Genomic DNA, 20,363 nt, shown 5'->3' on the forward strand with positions numbered 1-20,363 from the left:
TGTGGTGGGTATCAGGTCCCCTAAGCCTAGCCATCACTCTGTCTCTGGGAACTGTGTTATTGGCCATTTCTCTCTGGGGCCCTTGCCCTTCTATTTTGTTACTGGTTTTGAACAACCGCTGCCAACCCATTCTGGGACCTTTCTATTTTTTTTTAATAGATTTTATTTTTATTTTTAGTGTGCATGCAAGAGAGAGAGAAAGAGAAAGGAAGGGAGAGAGATAAGAAGCATCAACTTCTAGTTGCTGCACTTTAGTTGTTCATTGATTGCTTCTCATTTGTGCCTCAGTGGGGATGGGGATGGGCTCCAGCCAAGCCAGTGACCTTGGGCTCAAGCCAGCAACCTTGGGCTTAAGCCAGCGACCTTTGGGCTCAAGCCAGCGACACCACACTCAAGCTGGCGTCAATGGGATCATGTTAATGATCCCATGCTCAAGCCAGCAACACCACACTCAAGCTGGTGAGCCTGCACTCAAGCTGGATGAGCCCAGGCTCAAGCCAGGGATCCTGGGGTTTTGAATCTGGGACTTCAGTGTCCCAGGTCAATGCTCTATCCACTGTGCCACCACCAGTCAGGCTGGACCTTTCTATTTTGACAGCCTTTTCCTTCCTGTGGGATAGACAGGCTGAGGAGGCAAGGAATCCTAGACCTGGTCTCCCCACCCAGTGACCTGTCCTGTGCATCTGACCTTCCAGCACTTTGAGAGCCATTCCTAAATTGCTCACACCCTCAGCCAGCATGGAAGAACGCTTCAAAGACCTAGGTTTGAGTTCTAAATCCTCCACTTCTATGAGACTTCAGCAAACAACTGCATGTCTCTGAATCCAAACTTCTTCATTCACTCAATGGAGGCCAATGATCTGGACTTCAAGTCAGCATGAGAGGATCAAGAGAGTTGAAGTACAGAATTCACTTGGTACAGTGTCTAGCACAGGTTTCTCCACTGTGATCACTCCCTAGACTGCCCTGCACAGCCTCTCTTTGCTGCCTGCCTGGCTAGGCTTGACCTCTGATTGGGGGTGCAGGGTAGACAAGAAGGAAGCCACAGAGAAAGGTATGGCCCAATGAAAGCAGGTTTGCTATCAGCTTATCTGTTTCCTCACCTCCTTTCCTGCTTATAACCAGGGGCCAGAGCTGTGGGTTCCCACATGTAGCTACAAGTCTGACTATCCTGTCATACCTCAGTCATAGCACCCTCCCCCATAAAATGAACTATTTCTTCCTTTCCGAGTTCCACAGCCTTCCACCTCTGCCTGGGTCCCCTCCCCTCCACTTTAATCCTGCCTACACCTACCATCACACACCTGGGGCCATTCTTTCCTCCTACTTTGTGCCAGGCCCCAGGCATTGTTCTGGGGACACTGAATAAATCAGATACCATCCTGCCCTTCCAGAGATAAGACACAGTCACCATCAACTAGAATACAAGAGCCAGAGGATGGTCAGCAAGTTCTTAAGAGCTAATCTAAAAGAGGGACAATTTGTTTGGGGTCAGAAGAATCCTAAAGGCTTCAGGGAGGAAGTGGCATTGGAGCTGGGACTGAAAATGTGGGGCAGGGAGAAAATAGAAAGACTCGTTCATTCTATGGTGACACAACGGCATGAGCAAAGTTCTGGTGGTTGGTGAGAAGAGAGGAGAGGAGAAAAGGAGTAGGCAGGGAGGACTGGCAGAACCTTTATGTGGCCCTGCTTGGCAGCATTTGCCCTGCTAGACCATGAGGTCCTGGGGCATAGGGCTCTGTTCTACTCTGTGAATCCAACAAGCCCTCTACCTCCTAGAGGAGCATCTTGTACATGGGCTGTTAAATAAATGTATGGCAAATGAATAAATGCAAGAAAGACTCCAATAGGCACAGAGCCAGGCACTGGGGGAGACTGGGATGGAGGCATAAACATAGATGATTCGGGGATCAGCAGCTCACCTCACTTGATAGTTGTGAAAGCTGAGGTCTGAAGAGGCCATGACTTACCCAAAACTCTTAGTGGCATGATAGATGTGGAAAGCTCTGCCTGGTGTCTGTCATGTGCAAGGTGCTCAGTCATGCCCTCCCTTTACTGCCTAGAATTCACACAGAGCTAAGCCCAGGAGCCTGTGGGCACCCCGCCTCCAAGGATGGGCCGGCCACCCCCACACTCACATCTCCACGAGAGTAGACAGCAGAACACCCGTAGGCTCTCTGGAGTAGAAGGCAGAAGCAGGCTGCAGCAGGCCCATTAAAGACACTTGGGAAAAAGTGAAGTGCCTTCACTTTGCACCTGGCATGGCTTTCACCATAGAGGTCTTCTGCAGGGCACAGAGTGAGGGTCTCAGGTCCAGCCCTGTGGCTGAGTGCCTCCACCTCACCTCTGTGTGTTTCCAAGTAGTCCCAGCAGTCCTGCCCTAGTTAAAGAATCATCAGCTTCCAGCTTAGGGCAGGGCATGGCCGCCTTCCTTGCTGGGTATTTGGCTGAGACCCCTTATTTAAGACCCTTCCAGGGCCAAGATGTTCATTTCTCAAAGGAAAATTAAAGAACAACATGAAAATTAAAGAACAACATTTACATTGGTTCAGCACTTTACAGTTGAAGGCCTTTTCAGATCTATCTTTTCATTTAAACCCATGGTGACCCTCTAAGCTCAGAAGGTCAGGTGATTTATTGAGGAACCTGAGGGGAAGAGTGCATGCAGAGCTGGGAATCCAAGTTCCTGGTTTCTGGGCCATATGCTAGCAGGTGCCCGTGGGCCAAGGCATGGACTCACCTGGGAGCTGCCTGCAGAGGCTGCCCTGGAAAGCACAAGGAAAACATTCACCCAGCAAGAAACAGTCCCCAGCTCTACCTTCCCCTGCATATCCTCCCCACACCCAACCTGCCACAGGAATCTGGAGTTACTCACAATAAAAGCCTAAGTAAAGTACCCTTCCTCCAGTCTGCCCTTCCCAGTTCTTGTGGCTGCCTTCTCCTTCATCCACTGAAACTTATCTATTGCTGCCCACTATGGAAGAACTAATTAATTTGATAGTATAAATCCTGGAATAATAATCTGATAAACTCTTCCAAGCTGGTTACTAAGAGAGAGTCCCTCCTCCCCATCCTCACTATCCAATACCCAGCAATTCTCCCTCTGGGCTAGATATGTTCTCCCCTGCTCTGAATCTGCAATGGCTCCCTAGCCTTGACTTGCCATCAGACCTACCCCTGTCTCTTCTCAGCATCCTCGTGGCCTTGACTACCACTCATTTCCCTTCACATGCTTTTGTTTTAGTAAGAGAAGCTCCATGCTCTCTGTCAGAAGCACCTCTGCCTTCCTGCCTCTGTCTAAATTGTTGTTGTCACCTGTTTCCTTCTGCTAGATCCTCCCTGGCCTTCAAAGCCTGGATCCAATGCTGTTTCCAGGAACCTCTCCCTGATCTGCCAACCTGACGCGACCTCTGCCAACCTGTAGCCTCTGTCTCCTGACCTTTACTGTGTGTTACAGTAGTGACTGTCAAGCAACAACCTGGCCCAACAGGAAGAGCCCAGCCTCAGGGTTGGGCAGGCCTGAGATGAGATCCAGGTCCTGCCACCTGGCAGCTCTGAGATGGGTATTCTGTTCTGAGTATACCTTGTGGGGTGAAGTCATGAGAACAGCTGCAAGCAGGCTGCTGGAGCACAGAGATCTAGGAAGAACATGGACTGTCAGGTTTTGTCTCAGGAGTTAGTACCCTGGGGTTGAGATTCATTGAGAAGCAGCTCTGGGCAGACAGGAGCACTAGACGGGAAGTCCAGAGCCTGGGTGTTAGGCCAAGTTCTTGAGTAAATGTGCTGCAGTGACAATTCAGCAGTAAGCACGTAGGGGCCTCCTCAGGGCTGTTTGCCCTTGACCTCTGGGCCTTGGATGCCTCTCCCCTAAAAGAAGGGCTGTTAGAGCCCTGGCCGGTTGGCTCAGCGGTAGAGCGTTGGCCTGGCGTGTGGGGGACCAGGGTTTGATTCCCGGCCAGGGCACATAGGAGAAGCGCCCTTTTGCTTCTCCAAACCCCCCCCCTCTGTCTCTCTCTTCCCCTCCAGAAGCCGAGGCTCCATTGGAGCAAAGATGGCCCGGGCGCTGGGGGTGGCTCTTTGGCCTCTGCCCCAGGCGCTAGAGTGGCTCTGGTTGTGGCAGAGCGACGCCCCGGAGGGGAGAGCATCGCCCCCTGGTGGGCGTGCCGGGTGGATCCCAGTCGGGCGCATGCGGGAGTCTGTCTGACTGTCTCTCCCCATTTCCAGCTTCAGAAAAATACAAAAAAAAAAAAAAAAAAAAAAAAAAGGGCTGTTGACCTCAAGATCAAAGGCCACTGGGTCTCCTGTCCTCTGATTCTGTGGTGTCAGCGGAAAGGGTTGGTGCGGAGATTGGCACAGTGAATTAAGAGTTGAAGAGAACAGTCTTTTAAACCCTTCTACAAATATTTGTGGAACACTCTACTTCCACAAGGCCAGGACAGCAAGAACTCTCTAAAAAGCCCTACTGCTGGCAGGCAGCCATGCAGAAAGGCCCTGCCTTGAGCCTTGAGCCTCCTCCCAGCCCTGCAGAGCGAGGCTGCTGCTGCCTCGAGTCCTTTTCCCACAAAGTGGGAAAGGAATGAAGAACTCAGAACTACCTGGAAGTGCACAGCAGAGCCTGGGCAGTAGAATGAGGAAGCAGGGAGATGGGCTCACTCCTGCACCTGCCCTCCCCCTCCAGGCCCAAGCTTCAGCTCCTAACCAGAACTGGAAGCCAGAGCACCTTTCATTCCTTTGCTTTACAAGCACAGTGTATGCATTGGGCGTTACACTAGGCTTGGGGACACCTCAGATGATGAGGCCAACTAGGTCCTGCTCTCAAGGAGTTCCTGGTCTATAGGGACTAAAGTCAAGGCAATACCTGTACCTGCCCTCCCCCTCCAATGCAGTATGGCCAATGCCAATGCCACCTACGGGGTGCAGACTGGCAGGTCTCCAGCTAGTCAGAGGGTGAGGGCATCCCAGGTTCCTCAAAGAACTGATGGCTGAGAAGGGGTCAGCCAGATTAGAGGGGGCAGGAGGCCTTTTCATTCACTTATTTATACATTCATTCATTCAACACATATTTAACTGAGCACTGTGCTAATCATGGACCATTGGGGGTAGGGAGCATGCCCAGACTGAGGCTGGGCTATGGGAAAGTGAGGTGGGGAGTAGGGGCAGATAAAGAATCAGGGCTTGGGGGTATGTGGGTGTAGGAGGTGTCAAAAAGGGTCTTTGAGTGGAAGGGAGAGGCATTCTGAGATCTTTGAGCTGGGGATGTTCCAGGAACTGGGTGGGGGGTGGCAAGTGGCAGGTCTTCCTTCTTCTGAGGTCCCGGGTTGAACGAGTCTAGAACATCTGCCAGGGTAGGGTCGGACTGTGGACAAACAGTGCTTTTGCAGTTTAAAGGGCCACAAATAGATCTCTCCTGGGGAAAAGGGGTAAAAGAAGCCCTCTTCAGGCCCCTTGGGTTCTAGCCACAGTCCTGCCCAGCTGCCCAGAATGCTGATGGCAACCCCTCTATACCTTCCTGTTCCCCCCCTTCCTAAGGAGGAGGCCAGGGGTCTTTAGGTAACTTCAGTCTAGTAGCTAGCAGCCTGAGTTCCCCGTGACATCTGCTGCAGCTTCCTGGCCCCCTGCCCTGGCCTTTTCCCCTACACCAATTCTGTGAGAGCAGAGAAAGCAGTCCTGAGACAGCAGCCCGGAGGTCTGGAGCCAAACCTCAGTTCCCTCAGTGGCAGTCACCTTCTTTCTCTGGGTGCCAGTAATCTGGAAAGAAATGTAATCCCTGCCTTTTTCCTTAGGCTGTTGTGAGAATTCCAAGTGAAATAATGGCTGGAAAAGTGATGGGTGCACAAATTTGAGGGATATTAATACTCTTATGTGTTATTTTGAAGACACAACAGAATATGAGAAACTGAGCCCCCTCTGGCTCCTCCCCAGAAGTTCACTTCCTCCTTACTTCCGCAGTCCACCCTGGCTTTGTGAAGACACAAATCCTCTCCCTGCTCCGCCACCCACACCCGAACCCCCCTAATTAAGTCCCTTACCTTCCCAGATATACTTGTCTAATCCCTAAGCCTTTCTCACCAGTCTCCAGTTGTCTCCTGGAGTCAAATCCCTTTATAATGAGGTGGCCCAGTTAGCTGTGAACAGAGAGGCTGGGGGCAGGGAGCTGGGACTTCAAAACACCCCCAGGGAGGGATGGGGGATTGGGTGAAAAAGATGAAGGGATTGAGAAGTACAGATTGTTGGTTACAAAATAGTCATGAGGTTGTAAAGTACCACATAGGAAATATAGTCAATAGTGTTGTAATAATTATGTATGGCACCCGGTGGGTACTGGAAATATTAGAGAGACCACTTTGTAAAGTATATGATAGTCTAACCACTATGCTGTACACATGAAACCAATAAAAAAATAACACTAATGCAAACTGTAATTGAATAAAAATATAAAAGAACCCCAGGGGGTTAGGAAGGGGAGGCCAGAAGGGGTGCAGGAGACCCTGCCCCAGCTCTGACACGAGCTGGCACAAGCTTTCCTTTGGAAAGAGTGGGTTGCCCTTTCTACCCTCATGCCCTGCATTCAAGATAGAAACCAGATTTCACAGCCAGACCTGGTCATTCTGTGCCAGTGCCTTTGAGAAGCAGAATGGCACGGGTCAGCCCACTGACTGCAGCGGACTACCTGGGCCCGGGTCCTGGTTCTCTCACCTACCAAGGCTACTTGACCTCTTATGCCTAAATTTTTCTTCCGTAAAATGGCAATGATAATTTCACTACTTCATAAGGTTGCGATGAGGTTAAATGAGCTAAACCGGACAAAGGACCAGGCACAGTGCACGGAACACAGTAAATGTATCAGCTGTTTTTACTTGCACTTCTTGTTTCTTCCCCCAGATAGTCTTGCCAGTCAGGTCTCACGCCGCCTTCCCTCTCCTGGTACCGGAGCTGCAGCAACTCCCAGCCCCAGTCACTCTCCAGTGTTGTTTTATCTCCTTCCTATGGCACTTACAATGGTCTGAAATGATTTTGCGTGTGGATGTGGTTATGGTTGACTATCTTCAAGGGCAGGATCCATTGGCTGGTCATGGTCATTGCCCCATGCCCAGCCCCTGGAACCCAGCAGACCCCCATGGTCACTGTGCCCCCTAAGGGCTGGATCCAAGGGAGGAGCAGGCCCCTGGCCACCTCTCCAGTCTGCAGCCCTTCCTCTCCCTCACACCACAGTTATGCTGCTGCTCTTCTATACCTGTCCTGTGTGGTCCTGGGTGAGGTATCACCCTCTCTGGGTGTCTGGGTGGATGGAGGGAAATGGTGACTGAACAAGGCAACCAAGGGACAGTCTAAGATTTCTTTAAGAAGAGGCAGGCCACCGGGCTTGGTGCCGACCCTCAGGCCACCAAGTTCCCTGATGAGCAGACAGAATGCTCAGCTGGAGGAGCCAAGCACCCAAGATCCAGCTTGCTTTACTTTTGGGGCTGGCTGGGAAGCTGGCAGGGACAGGGCCATCACTGTCCATGACGTGCCTCTAGACAAGCCATTTCCTTTTCCTTGGCTTGTGTCCAACTTGAAAATGGGAGTTGGACTAGGCCTGACCTGAGGTGGTGCAGTGGATCATATAACATATTTGTTATATGTCTTGGGGCTAATGCTTATAGGGAAGGGATCTCAGGAACCTCTGAGATTCTGTAAATATAGCCCCCAGCCTGGTCTTCTCTTGTTGTCATTGAAAGTTCCCAAGGGAGGTATGTTCCTGTGAGCTACTTATTGCCACCTCAAGTCTCTCTGTAAAAACAGCAGAAACCAACACTGGGCCCCAGTGTGGCCCTCTTCCCTGAGGACTAGCCTGCCACCTCGTGGCCACTTAACTACACTGGCTCCTTGCATTGCAGAGGGGGCCAAAGTTTCAAGCTCAGTGCTGTGGGCACCTATTCTGAATGTGGATTTCCCTGCCCCGCATCCTCCTGCCAGGACCACCATTCGTGGACTCACGAAATGCCTCACCCGTGTTTACACACTACCCAGCACCACACCGAGGAACTCACTTCATGGCGAGGGAATTCACCGGCCTTACCACACACCCCATTCCTGGTACTGAGTCTAAAACATCTCACCACCTCTACCCAGTCCCCACACCCCATGCCTCACACTTTATTAACAGCCTCATTTCTTCCTAGGTCCCCCTAAACTTTAGGGTGTGAGCAGAGATGGGGGCAGTGGAGGCCTCCATTCAGTTAACGGCCTGGCCCACGGCCAGGTAACCTTGTATTCCAAGACACAAGCCACTTGGAATCACAGCATGTCTGTGGAAAGGAAACCCCCGCCCCCCCATCCAAATCTTTTAGTTCAACTCCCATTTTTTATTATTTATTTATTTATTTTGTATTTTTCTGAAGCTTGAAACGGGGAGAGACAGTCAGACAGACTCCCACATGCGCCCGAACGGGATCGCCCACCAGGGGGTGATGTTCTACCCCTCCAGGGCGTCGCTCCGTTGCGACCAGAGCCACTCCAGAGCCTGGGGCAGAGGCCAAGGAGCCATCCCCAGCGCCCGGGCCATCCCTGCTCCAATGGAGCCTCGGCTGCGGGAGGGGAAGAGAGAGACAGAGAGGAAGGAGAGGGGGAGGGGCGGAGAAGCAGATGGGCGCTTCTTCTGTGTGCCCTGGCCGGGAATCGAACCCGGGACCTCTGCACGCCAGTCCGACGCTCCACCACTGAGCCAACTGGCCAGGGCCATTTTTTTTATTATTTTTATTTATTCATTTTAGAGAAGAGAGACAGACAGGGAGGGGGGGGAGGAGCAGGAAGCATCAACTCCCATATGTGCCTTGATAGGGCAAGCCCAGGGTTTTGAACCTGCAACCTCAGCATCCCAGGCCGATGCTTGATCCACTGCGCCACCACAGGTCAGGCCTAGTCCAACTCCCATTTTCAAGTTGGACACAAGCCAAGGTAAAGGAAATGGCTTGTCTAGAGGCACGTCATGGACAGTGATGGCCCTGTCCCTGCCAGCTTCCCAGCCAGCCCCAAAAGTAAAGCAGGCTGGATCTTGGGGGCTTGGCTCCTCCAGCTGAGCATTCTGTCTGCCCATCAGGGAACCTGGTGGCCTGAGGGTCGGCACCAAGCCCGGTAGCCTGCCTCTTCTTCCAGCTGGGATCCCTTCCTTCCCTCTGGGGTCCTTCAGTGTCCCCTACCTCAGGAGGTCTGCTCATAAGCAGAGCTTTGCCTGGCACTCACCTTTCTGCAATGAATCTCTGGTCCTATTCCTGAGCTTACACTTCCTCCGGAGGCAACTTAGATCTTTACTGCTTTACACCAGCACCCCACGCCACCCCACGCAACAGCAGAAGGCCTGGGCTACACCCTCCTCCACTGAGACTACATTCCCAAGTACTTGTCTCTTCCAGGATAAACAAGGGTTACCCTGTAGGAGTTACCCTTGGGTAACTCCCAAGTTCGCAGGGGTGCTCCAGCTTCCACTGATGGAAGGCTAGGATGTGTATATTCGTGGAGAAACAGAAACGCGTTCTAGGTGGGGGACGGGTGTTAGTTAGCAAGGATCTGTGTCTGGTTAGTGTTTGGGTTCGGGGGGGCAGTGAGGACTCCTGCCTGGGTGGGACTGTGCATGGTGGGGTGGTGGTGGCAGAGAACAAGTAGTGGGAGTGGGTACAGGCAGATGGTGAAGTTAACAGACTGGTTAATTACAGGGTGGGTTCTTGCAATCTTGTCATCGGGGCTGATGGATCAGCTGGGACATTCACAGAATTGGAGAAGCAAGACTCCACGGACACCAAGGGGCCTCCAACTCCTGAAGAGTGATTTCATACATACAAAAGAATGTTAGTAACCTACACAAAGAATAAAGAATGAGATAAGGAACACTCATGTGACTTAAAAAGCAGACCATCACCAGTACCATTGGTGCTCATGGGAGCCCCTCCCCAGTTACATCTCACTCAGTGAACTGAACTTTGTGTTTCTTGTTCCTTTGATTTTCTTTATAGTTTTGCTACATATGGATGTAATCCCTAAAAATAGTCCTGCATGGGTTTTCTTTTTTATTGAAGTGAAATTTACATAACATAAAGTTAACCTTTTATGTGGTACTCACCTTTATAATGCTGTGCAACTATCTAGTTCCAAAATATTTTTATTACCAGAAAAGGAAACCCTGTGTCCATTAAACAGTCATTTACCATTTCCCCTTCCCCCAGCGACCAATGTGCTTTCTGTCTTTACATATTTACCTATTCTGGATATATGATACAACAATATGTGGCCTTTTGTGTCTGGCTTATTTCACTTAGTGTAATATTATCAAGATTCATCTACATTGTATGATGTATCAGTATTTCATTCCTATTTATGACTAAATAATATTCCATCATATGGACATACCAAAATTTGTTTATTCATTTATCTATTGACAAACATTTTGGTAATGTTTCCGTTTTGGCTAATGCTACTATGAATGTTGGCATACAAACATCTGTTCAAATTTCTGCATTCAATTTTTTGGGTATGTGCACAATAGTGGAATTGCTGGATGATATAGTAATTCTATGTTTAACTTTTATTTTATTTTATTTTATTTTACAGAGACAGAGAGAGAGTCAGAGAGAGGGATAGATAGGGACAGACAGAAAGGAACGGAGAGATGAGAAGCATCAATCATCAGTTTTTCGTTGCGACACCTTAGTTGTTCATTGATTGCTTTCTCATATGTGCCTTGACCGTGGGCCTTCAGCAGACCGAGTAACCCCTTGCTGGAGCCAGCGACCTTAGTCCAAGCTGGTGAGCTTTGCTCAAACCAGATGAGCCTGCGCTCAAGCTGGCGACCTTGGAGTCTCAAACCTGGGTCCTCCGCATCCCAGTCCGACGCTCTATCCACTGAGCCACCACCTACTCAGACCTATGTTTAACTTTTTGAAGAACCACCATATTATTTTCCACAGCAGTTGCACCATTTTACGTGCCCACTGTTGATCAATTTTTAGTTAATTTTTGTATGTGGTGTGAGATAAGAATCCAAGTTCATTCTTTTGCACGTGGACATCCAGTTGATCCAGCATTTGTTAAAAAGACTGTTCTTTACCCTGTTAAATGGTCTTGGCTCTCTCAACCCTTGCTAAAAATCAATTGGCTGTAGATGTCTGGGCATATTTCTGGACTGTCAATTCTAGTCGATTTGCCTAAAATCTGTCTTTATGACAGTACTACACTGTTTTTTATGACTGTAGCTTTGTAGTAAGTTTTAAAATTGGGAAATATGAGCCCCCTTTTTTTTTATTCAGTCTCCATAGAGACTGTCAAAAATTGCCAATGCTGACTATATTTCAAGTCGTCATGGCAGGGTTTTGGGAAATGGTTTCAATTAGTAATAAGTGTCTCAGATAAACCTCATTGACTATCACTGCACAAAGCTTATTCTTTTTCTTCACTGTGGGTTATTCAGGGCTCCTTGCAATTCCATATGAATTTTAGAATTGGTTTTTCCATTAGTTCAAAACAAGTCATTAGAACTTTGCATTGAATCTATAGATTGCTTTGGTTAATATTGCCATTTTAACAAAATTAAATCTACCAATTCATTAAGATGAGTGTCTTTCCATTTATTTAGGTCTTCTTTAGTTTATTTGAGCAATGTTTTGCAGTTTTCAGGGCACAAGTCTTTAACTTCCTTGTTTCAATCTATTCCTAGGTATTTTATTCTTTTGGGTTCTATTGTAAATGAAATTGTTGTCTGGATTTTCTTTTAGATTGTTTGTTGTTGGTGTATAGAACACAACTGATTTTTGCATGTTAATCTTATAAATCCTGATGGTTTTGAGCTTACATAGTATGTCTTATTTTGAGACTTGCTTCTTGTATGCAGCATTGTTAGAGTATCCATGATGAGAAAGATAAATATCATATGATTTCACTCACATGTGAAATATAAAAAAAAAATAAATGAACGAACAGAAACAAACTCAGGCCTTGACCGGATGGCTCAGTTGGTTAGAGCATCGTCCCAAAGCACAGAAGTTGTGAGTTTGATCCCAGGTCAAGGCACGTATAGGAACAGACCAATGTTCCTGTCTCTCTCTCTCTCTCTCTCTTTCTCCCTTCCTCTCTCACTAAAATCAATAAATAGACATTAAAAAAAAAAAAAAAAAGGCCCCTGGCCAGTTGGCTCAGCGGTAGAGCATCGGCCTGGCGTGCAGGAGTCCCAGGTTCGATTCCCAGCCAGGGCACACAGGAGAAGCGCCCATCTGCTTCTTCACCCCTCCCCCTCTCCTTCCTCTCTGTCTCTCTCTTCCCCTCCCGCAGCCAAGGCTCCATTGGAGCAAAGATGGCCCGGGCGCTGGGGATGGCTTTGTGGCCTCTGCCTCAGGCGGCAGAATGGCTCTGGATGCAACAGAGCGACGCCCCAGATGGGCAGAACATCGCCCCCTGGTGGGCATGCCAAGTGGATCCCGGTCGGGCGCATGCGGGAGTCTAACTGCCTCCCCGTTTCCAGCTTAGGAAAAATGAAAATAAATAAATAAATAAAAAATAAAAATAAAAAACAAACAAACTTAGAAATACACAGAACAAATTGATGGTTGCCAGATGTGAGGGAGTTGGGGGGATGGGTGAAAAAGTTGAAAGAGATTAAGAAGTACAAATTGCCAATTATAAAAGTAGTCACAGGGATATAAGACTCAGCACCGGGACGTATGGTGTATTATGATTACTAGATTTACTGGGCTGATTGCTTTATGATGTATATAAACATCTAATTGCTATGTTGCACATCTGCAACTTATATAATATCGTGTGTCAAGTATAATTGGAAAATAAAATTTAAAAATAAATAAGTAAATAAATACCCATGGTTATATACATAACTAATTCATTCATTTTTCTCTATTGCATGGTATTCTCCACATAAAGATACCACAACTTATCTCTTCTAGTGGTGGAGAACTGGGCTGCTTTCAGTTTTTACTATTTAACAAGGCTGTTCTGCACTTATCCATGAAATGGTTCTCAGCCAGGTCTGTCACCTGGTATGCAATTTTTTTTTTTTATTTCCAGTAACAAGTTCCAACCTCAAATGAGATAACAATTCATTTGATTTAGAGTAGAGATCAAGCATCAGGATTTTGTAGAAAATCTTTAGACGATTCTAATGTTCAGTCTGTGTTGAGAACCACTGTTCTAGAGTATATACCCAGGAGTGGAATTCCTGAGAATGTGCATCTTATTTTATTTGATGTAAAACAGTTTCCGGACTCCTTTTCCCTTTATCACTACCCCCTTCACCGCCCCCGGCGCCCCTTCCAACTAGCTCGGCTTCTGACAATCCAACAGACTGTGAGCACCTCCTCTCTGACTCCCCGCCTCCACCACGGTGACCTGGGCCCGGCTCTGCTCCAGCGTCCCGGGCCGCTTGCGCAGGAATTCTCGGTGGCCACCAGGGGGCGGGCGCAGTCTGGTCTGGGCGCCCGAGCTGCCGAGAGCCCACCCCTCTCCCGGCGCCCCGCCCCGCCTCGTCCGGCTACAGCCCCGCCCTTTGTCGACGCCCCGCCCCGTCCGGCTGCGGCCTCGCTCACTCTGCTTCCCCTGCGCCCGGGACCCCCGGGACCCCTGTCTCGTCTGCTTGCTGGGTCCGATCATGGGCCCCGCCGCCCGCCCCACGTTGAGGTCGCCGCCTCCACCTCCTCCTCCGCCACCGCCGTCGCCGCTGTTGCTGCTGCTGCCCCTGCTGCCGCTCTGGCTGGGCCTGGCAGGACCCGGGGCCGCGGCGGATGGCAGCGAACCCGCGTCAGGGGCGGAACGGGGTGGGGCCCGCGCCGTGCGGGTGGACGTGAAGCTGCCGCGACAGGACTCGCTGGTCTTGGAGGGCGTCAGGATCGGCCCCGAGGCCGACCCGACGCCCCCCCTGGCCGGCCGTCTGCTGCTGGTGAGCGCCGCTGAGCCATCTGGCCCGGCCTGCAACGACCCCGCACCCAGATTTGGCCTTCATCCTGAATCAAGCCCTGGCAGCCCAGCGCCCCTTCCCTCAGCTTCCCTCAGGTTGCCCAGGCCCTCAGCATTCCGGCTTCCAAAACCTGAGCTTCAGATGCCCTCCAAACTCGTTCCCAAACCTAGGCCTTGCATCCCCTGTGTGCCTGACCCTCCTTCCTTACTCTCCTCCCTCTCTGCCCATGGCCCTTGCCCCACAGATGGACGTCGTGGATGCTGAGAAGGACGTGCCGGTAGAAGGCTGGATTGCAGTGGCATACGTAGGCAAGGAGCAGGCGGCCCAGTTCCACCAGGAGAGTCAGGGCAGTGGCCCGCAGACCTATCCCAAGGCCCTGGTCCAGCAGGTGCAGGGGATGTATGTGGGGAAAGGGGTTGGAGGAGGGGGTTTCAAAGCATTTGCTAGAGCCAGACTACCAAGTGGGACCCTTGGGAGCTTCTAGAAAACCCCTAGACCTGGGTGGGACAAGGGATCCCAGTTAGGAAAATTGAGGCAGTGTGGTGTGGAAACAGATGGGTAGGGGGGAGGCCAGAGACAGTCAGGAAGCTCCACCAGGCTCTGATAATATCCGATGGGGAGTTCCTGATAGGGTTGCTGGCAGGCCTGCCCTGCTAGGACCAGGGAAGGTATAGCATTGTTTGGGTCCCACAGAGCATGAGGGGAGGAAAAGGCAGGAGGAATAAGAGTTTTTGCCCTTGACCTCAAGTAGCTTTTAGCCAGTCTGTACAGAGGAAGCGCTCACTTTGGTGCCAGGAGTTAAGAACAACTGTGACAACAGGTGTGCGGGCACAGTGTGGACTGAGTGTGGACTAAGCCTCTGTTCTCTGTTCTGTAGATGCGGAGGGCGCTCTTTCTGGGAGCATCTGCCCTGCTCCTCCTCATCTTGAACCACAATGTGGTCCGAGAGGTAAACTGGATGACGCTTTGGGGGCACATAGGCTGGGAAATGGGGGACCAAAGCCAGCTGATCTACCTGTTTCCCTACAGCTAGACATATCCCAGCTTCTGCTCAGGCCGGTGATCGTCCTCCATTATTCTGCCAATGTCACCAAGCTGTTGGAGGCACTGCTACAGTGAGTTGAGGTTTGAGCTCCAAAGGACTGGGCATAGGAGCCTAGGTGTTGAGGATCCCTGGCTTTGCCAGGGTTTCAGGGGCCTTTCCTATTATACTTAAGACTGATCTGAAAAATGGATGAGACCAGAAGGAGGTGCCAGGGCCTGGAGTGAGGAGGCGGCTCTGTGGGCAGAGGGGATTGGCTCTAGCAAGGGGGAAGCCAATTTCTGATTGACAGGTTCTTCACTGGGCTTATGGACCTCCCTGGCCTGGCTAGTATGAGAACTGGAAAAAACTATAGATGGGAAAGGTCTGGGTGCCAAAGCAGGAGGGCTGCAGGATGATACTTGGGGTGGCGATGGGGGGATCTGGACCTCACTTCCCAAGAGCCCTTCCATCTGACTCCTTGGTGGCTTTCCCTCCCAGGAGGACCCAGGTCACAGCTGAGATCACCAGCGGAGAGTCCTTGTCAGCCAACATTGAGTGGAAGCTCACCCTGTGGACCACCTGTGGCCTCTCCAAAGATGGCTATGGAGGATGGCAAGACTTGGTGTGCCTGGGAGGCAGTCGGGCCCAGGAGCAGGTGGGTGCTGGGGAGAGTAGGCTCAGTGGGACCACACACATGCCTTGTCTTAAATCCTGTGGCCCCTCCCTGCCTGTGTGGCAAGGAGTGCTGCTTCCACCACCCTTACTAACGGGAGGAGAAAAGGGGCCAGGACTACATTTTATTAGTCACAATTTGCATTGCCTGAGTTATTACCAAAATTAATTTGGAATTCCCTAGTATTTATGTGTTAAGCAGCAAGGATGTGATTAATGTGCAAAACAGAACAGAAAAGACCTACTGTCATGAAGTTTAAAGGCTGTATCTCCCTTCCCCACCCCCAAAAAAGTCTCAAACTCAGCATTTTCATCTGTCTAGGATTTCAGTGTGCATACTTCGAACTAGTTCTTGCAAAATGAAAAAGAATAGTTTTTAAAAAGCAAAATGTTTTTTAATTTTTATTTAAGTGAGTGTTCAGTGACATGGTGGGTAGTCAGAATAGTACCTGACCCAGAGTCATGCATAATCAGTAATAGCTGCTGTTGTCATATCAATCTTTTATTCAGAAACTTTCTTTGGCTTCCCATTGCCTGCAGAATAACATTTAGCATTCTTAGCCTAGTTTTCACAGTTCTCCTGATCACTTATTTCCCTAGTCTTCTTATGGTCCTTACCTGTGCCATTTACTGGTTTTCATATACACCCTAATCTCCTGCCACTAAAACATGTCCATGCTTGGCTGCAGGCATGGACAGTCGTTCTCCCCCTGTTGTAACTCACAGCAGAGTTTTGTGAGGTCCCTCATAGGGCTCTTAGGACAGCCCATCGTGAATGTGTTAGAGATTGTGACTTTGTCTCCTAAAGGCTGGGTCTGTGCCTTGTTTGTCTCTGGACTCCCCACCCCCCAGTGCTCGACATTAAGAGGGTTCAAAGATATTCTGCCTTTCTCAAGTTCCTACTCTGTGCAGGTGGTCATGCCCCAGTCTTGTGGGATGCAGCCTCCAGCAAGTGTGTGAGGACATGGACCACCAAGGCAGCTTCAAGTCAGGCACACTTGGGTTCACATCCTGGCTCTGAAATCTTAGCTGAATGATCTCAGGCTGTGTTTAACCTCTCTGGTCTCATGTTCCTCATTTGTGAACAAGGACAGCATATGGCCACAGGGCTGTCAGGAAATTGTGTACATAAAGCCCACAATGGGCGCTGAGCAAATAGGCAGCTGCTGCCACTCTGAATATCTTTATTATTATGAGTGTTTGAATAATCAAGCATTCACCAAATGACTTTTGAGGTCCTAGGGCACTTTGGGCTCTATGAGAAGGGCTGTGGAGGGTACAAAAGGCTATAAGACCCGGGCTCTGCCCTTGAAGGGCTCGAACACAAGCAGGGAAGAGGAACTCTTATCTGAAGGGAGTCCTTGGCAGTTCAGCCCAGACAGCACATGCTAATTCGTGTTTGACCAGCACAGAGAAAAGCATTTCTGTGGAAGGACCAGGCACTGAGGCTGGGGGGAATAGTAGGGCTTTCCAGAAGAGAAGGGAGCCCCACTGTATCTCCCCCTGGATGGCAGCCCACAGAGGCCTCTAGGCAGGTCAGACATGGGTAAGCAGCTGTCAGATGAAGGACCGGGAGGAGTTTTCGGCACAAAGGCTAGTGCTAGGAGAGGAGCATTCTGGGAGCAGACCTGAGAGGCCTGGAGGTGGGAGTAACAGTCTGCAGGTCGGTCTGCCTGGTACAGAGGGCAAAGCTGAGCAGCTATACTGCTGGCCGGGGTGGGCCACGCAAGTGTTGGGTGGCCATAGTAGCTGAGGTGTCTGAAGGGCTGCTGGGGCCAGTTCTGAGCCCCGGCTCCAGGGCCCAGTCACCACTCCTCCAGCCCCTGGGAATCAGAGCTGCAGCACTGATGTATCAGAAAGGTCTGCTGGATGTCCACAAGATGCACTGAGCTTGAGGAGGCTGGGTCTTCAGCCTATAGCAGATTTGTAGGCCAACATCCTTGACCCACCCAATGCTCACTTGTCACTCCAAATCACAGAGCTCCAGGTTCTTCCCTGAAAGCTTACACTGTAATGACCACTCAGTGAGTTCTGGCACATATCAGCCTAGCTTAGCATGGCAGGGGACACGACAGCTGGGTAAGTCCAGCCCTGGCTCATGGGGCCCCCTCTGGGGAGCAGATAAACCAGAGATGCTATCACTCTACTGGGTAAGTGCTGAGCTGGTGGTGGGCATGGGCCCTCCGGGGCATAGTGAGGGCACCTGAGCTTAGCTTAGGGATGTGGGGAGAGCTTCCTGGAGCAGGTGTCGGTACCCCACCATGAATGAAGGGATGACGGGGACACAAACCAGGGAAAGACTAAGCGAGGCACGTCAGACAGGGTTTCCTCCTTCCAGTGGGACCACTGAGGGCAGCAGCAAGAAAACAGGTTTAGAGTAGGTGTGAGGAAGGCTGAGCAGGGGGGACTAGGGGGAAATACTTGCCCAACCCTGGTGGTCAGGGAGAGCTTCCAGAGCAAGGGGCTTTATCCAAGGGAAGGGGCAAGGAAGAAGAGGGCTCCCAAAAGGGGAAGTGTGTGGAAAGGCACAGACATTAAAGGGGCAAGGAGCAAGGCACGGTGAGAGGGCGGCGGGGGTAGAAGATTGAGGGCCTTGAGGGCAGGCGGAAGGGGTCTGGGTTTTCTCCTGAAGGCAGAGATGGGGGGAAGGCCCTGCGGGGAATGGTATCAAGGAGGGGTGCTGTGTGACCACATCTGCAGGTGAGAAAGCTGTGGCTGTGGTGGGAAATGGGTGGGTGAGGCTAGAGCAGGGGGCCCAAAAAGCAGTAGAGGAGTGGGCTGGAGAGGAGAGACATTAACTCCCTAGGGGAGTGAGACAACAGCCCCTGGGGACTGGTGCCCACTCAGCGGGTATGTGGATGCTTGTCTGGACGGAGGTGGCTGGGTGACGGCAGCTAGAGAGCAGACCAGAATGTAGGTAGGGATGGGGTGGGAAGGTAACAGAGTCCTGGGCTGGGGAGTCTGTGGGGCTGCCAGATACACTTCCATGAATAACACGACAATGGGTTTGCTGCTCAGTAGAAGTCTGGGCTGGGGACAGATGTGGGTCCCTTCACTGTGTAGGATAGAGCACATATAGCGAGGCAGACCCTGGGACAGATGCTTCAGAAGAGGAAGCCAGGAGCCTGGTGCTGAGGGACACAGTGCCAATGGACCTCACCTCCCTGGTCCATGGGGTGGATTTACTGGGGGAAGAGGGGAGGGTGGCCCCAATGTCCCTGACACCCTGCTCCCCTCCCCAGAAGCCCCTGCAGCAGCTGTGGAATGCCATCCTGTTGGTGGCCATGCTCCTGTGCACAGGCCTCGTGGTCCAGGCCCAGCGGCAGGCGTCACGGCAGAGCCAGCGGGAGCCCGGAGGCCAGGTGGGAGCCAGCCCAAGGGAATCCTGGTGCCCCAAGCCCTCGGGTCTGCCTAACTGGCCTGCCTTTCCCCACAGGTGGACCTGCTCAAGCGCCGTGTGGTGCAAAGACTGGCGTCCCTCAAGACCCGGCGCTGCAGGTTGGGCAGGGCGGCCCAGGGTCTCCCAGAGCCTGGTGCTGAGACGTGCGCTGTGTGTTTAGACTACTTCTGCAACAAGCAGGTTAGTGCCCTAGGCAGAGGGCAGCCATTAGCTGACCTATCATGTCCCCATCCCTACTCCTGAGACCTTGGAACAACCCCCAAAAGGCCCTTCTCTTCCACCCTACTAGCACTTACAGAAAGCAGAATGGGGGTATGGCAGGCCACAGGGGTTTTAGTTCCCCAATTCAGGTGAGGACATGGGGCCAGGCACCCACACCTGGAGGCCTGCCACTGTGGCTTGAGCCTTTCCTCCCCACCTCACAGTGGCTCCGGGTGCTTCCCTGTAAGCATGAGTTTCACCGAGACTGCGTGGACCCCTGGCTAATACTCCAGCAGACGTGCCCACTATGCAAATTCAACGTCCTGGGTGAGCATCAAGGGTGGGCACCCTTGGCGGGCTCTACCTGGTCCCCTCCTGACACCTCTTCCCTGTTCTGGTTTCCTCCTCCATGCAGGGAACCGCTACTCAGATGATTAGCTACCCCCACTGGGTCTCTGCACGTAGAGATGGACCCCTCCTGCCTGCAAGCTGGCCCTCAGCCTGGGACAGTGCGATGGACAGGGCAGAAACTGTGGGTGGGAGGAGGGACAGGGGCCTCCTCTGCTGAGGAGCAAGGCATCCCACAACATCCACTCTAGGAAGGAGGGGCCACAGCCCCCAGGCTGAGGATACAGGGCCTGGACCTACTGGGAAGTGAGGAAGAGGCGCCCCTTTGGGCGATCCAGGGGAGTGTGTCTGCCTTCTTCACAGGCAGCTCCCAGAACCCTGGGGAGAGAGGGTGTGGGCAGTGCAGCTGCTCCCAGGGCTCTGGGAGCTCTCTGGCCTGTCTGTCAGGACACCCCTGTCAGGGGGCTGAGGCTGCAATGGTCAGTTTTGTGCTTATTTATTGGGGAGTGGGTTGGGGGAGGAGCTGTCTGGCCTTGGGGGTACCCCGGCCTGACCATCTTTCAGTATACATTTGGGCAAGGCTGACCATCTTTCAGTATACATTTTGGGCAAGGGTAGTAAACCCAGAAGCCTACTACCCTTGGTCCGTGGACACTAGGAGCTGTGGGTCCCACTGCCTGTCCAGCTGGGCTTCCTTCCTGGCCTGGTTGAGACCAGAGGCCTTAGAAACCATTCAGTCCTGTGCTTCTCAGTGGGACTATGGGTCACTGACCAGGATACTTGAA

At 51.4% G+C, this 20,363-nt stretch overlaps 1 protein-coding gene and 1 pseudogene across 3 annotated transcripts; one reads left to right on the forward strand and one right to left on the reverse strand.

Annotated features, from left to right (window-relative positions):
- Nucleotides 1–11,279: 11,279 nt before the first annotated feature.
- LOC136396373 (U4 spliceosomal RNA) lies at nt 11,280–11,410 on the reverse strand (annotated as a pseudogene).
- Nucleotides 11,411–13,538: 2,128 nt separating this feature from the next.
- Nucleotides 13,539–20,156, forward strand: RNF215 (ring finger protein 215). Of its 3 annotated transcripts, none has more exons than XM_066370506.1 (9): nt 13,539–13,915; nt 14,178–14,321; nt 14,811–14,882; nt 14,963–15,048; nt 15,456–15,612; nt 18,872–18,991; nt 19,066–19,209; nt 19,455–19,557; nt 19,646–20,156. In XM_066370506.1, exons 1-9 carry the CDS (start codon nt 13,628–13,630, stop codon nt 19,666–19,668), a joined length of 1,137 nt encoding a protein of 378 aa, XP_066226603.1. In that variant the 5' UTR covers nt 13,539–13,627; the 3' UTR covers nt 19,669–20,156. The 3 variants fall into 3 exon arrangements, with proteins under 3 accessions (XP_066226603.1, XP_066226604.1, XP_066226602.1); XM_066370507.1 differs by having other exon boundaries at nt 18,875–18,991; XM_066370505.1 differs by having other exon boundaries at nt 19,455–20,156.
- The last annotated feature ends 207 nt before the right edge of the window (nt 20,157–20,363 follow it).

The sequence above is a fragment of the Saccopteryx leptura genome, chromosome 2 (assembly GCF_036850995.1).
Source record: "Saccopteryx leptura isolate mSacLep1 chromosome 2, mSacLep1_pri_phased_curated, whole genome shotgun sequence".
Lineage (NCBI taxonomy): Eukaryota > Metazoa > Chordata > Mammalia > Chiroptera > Emballonuridae > Saccopteryx > Saccopteryx leptura.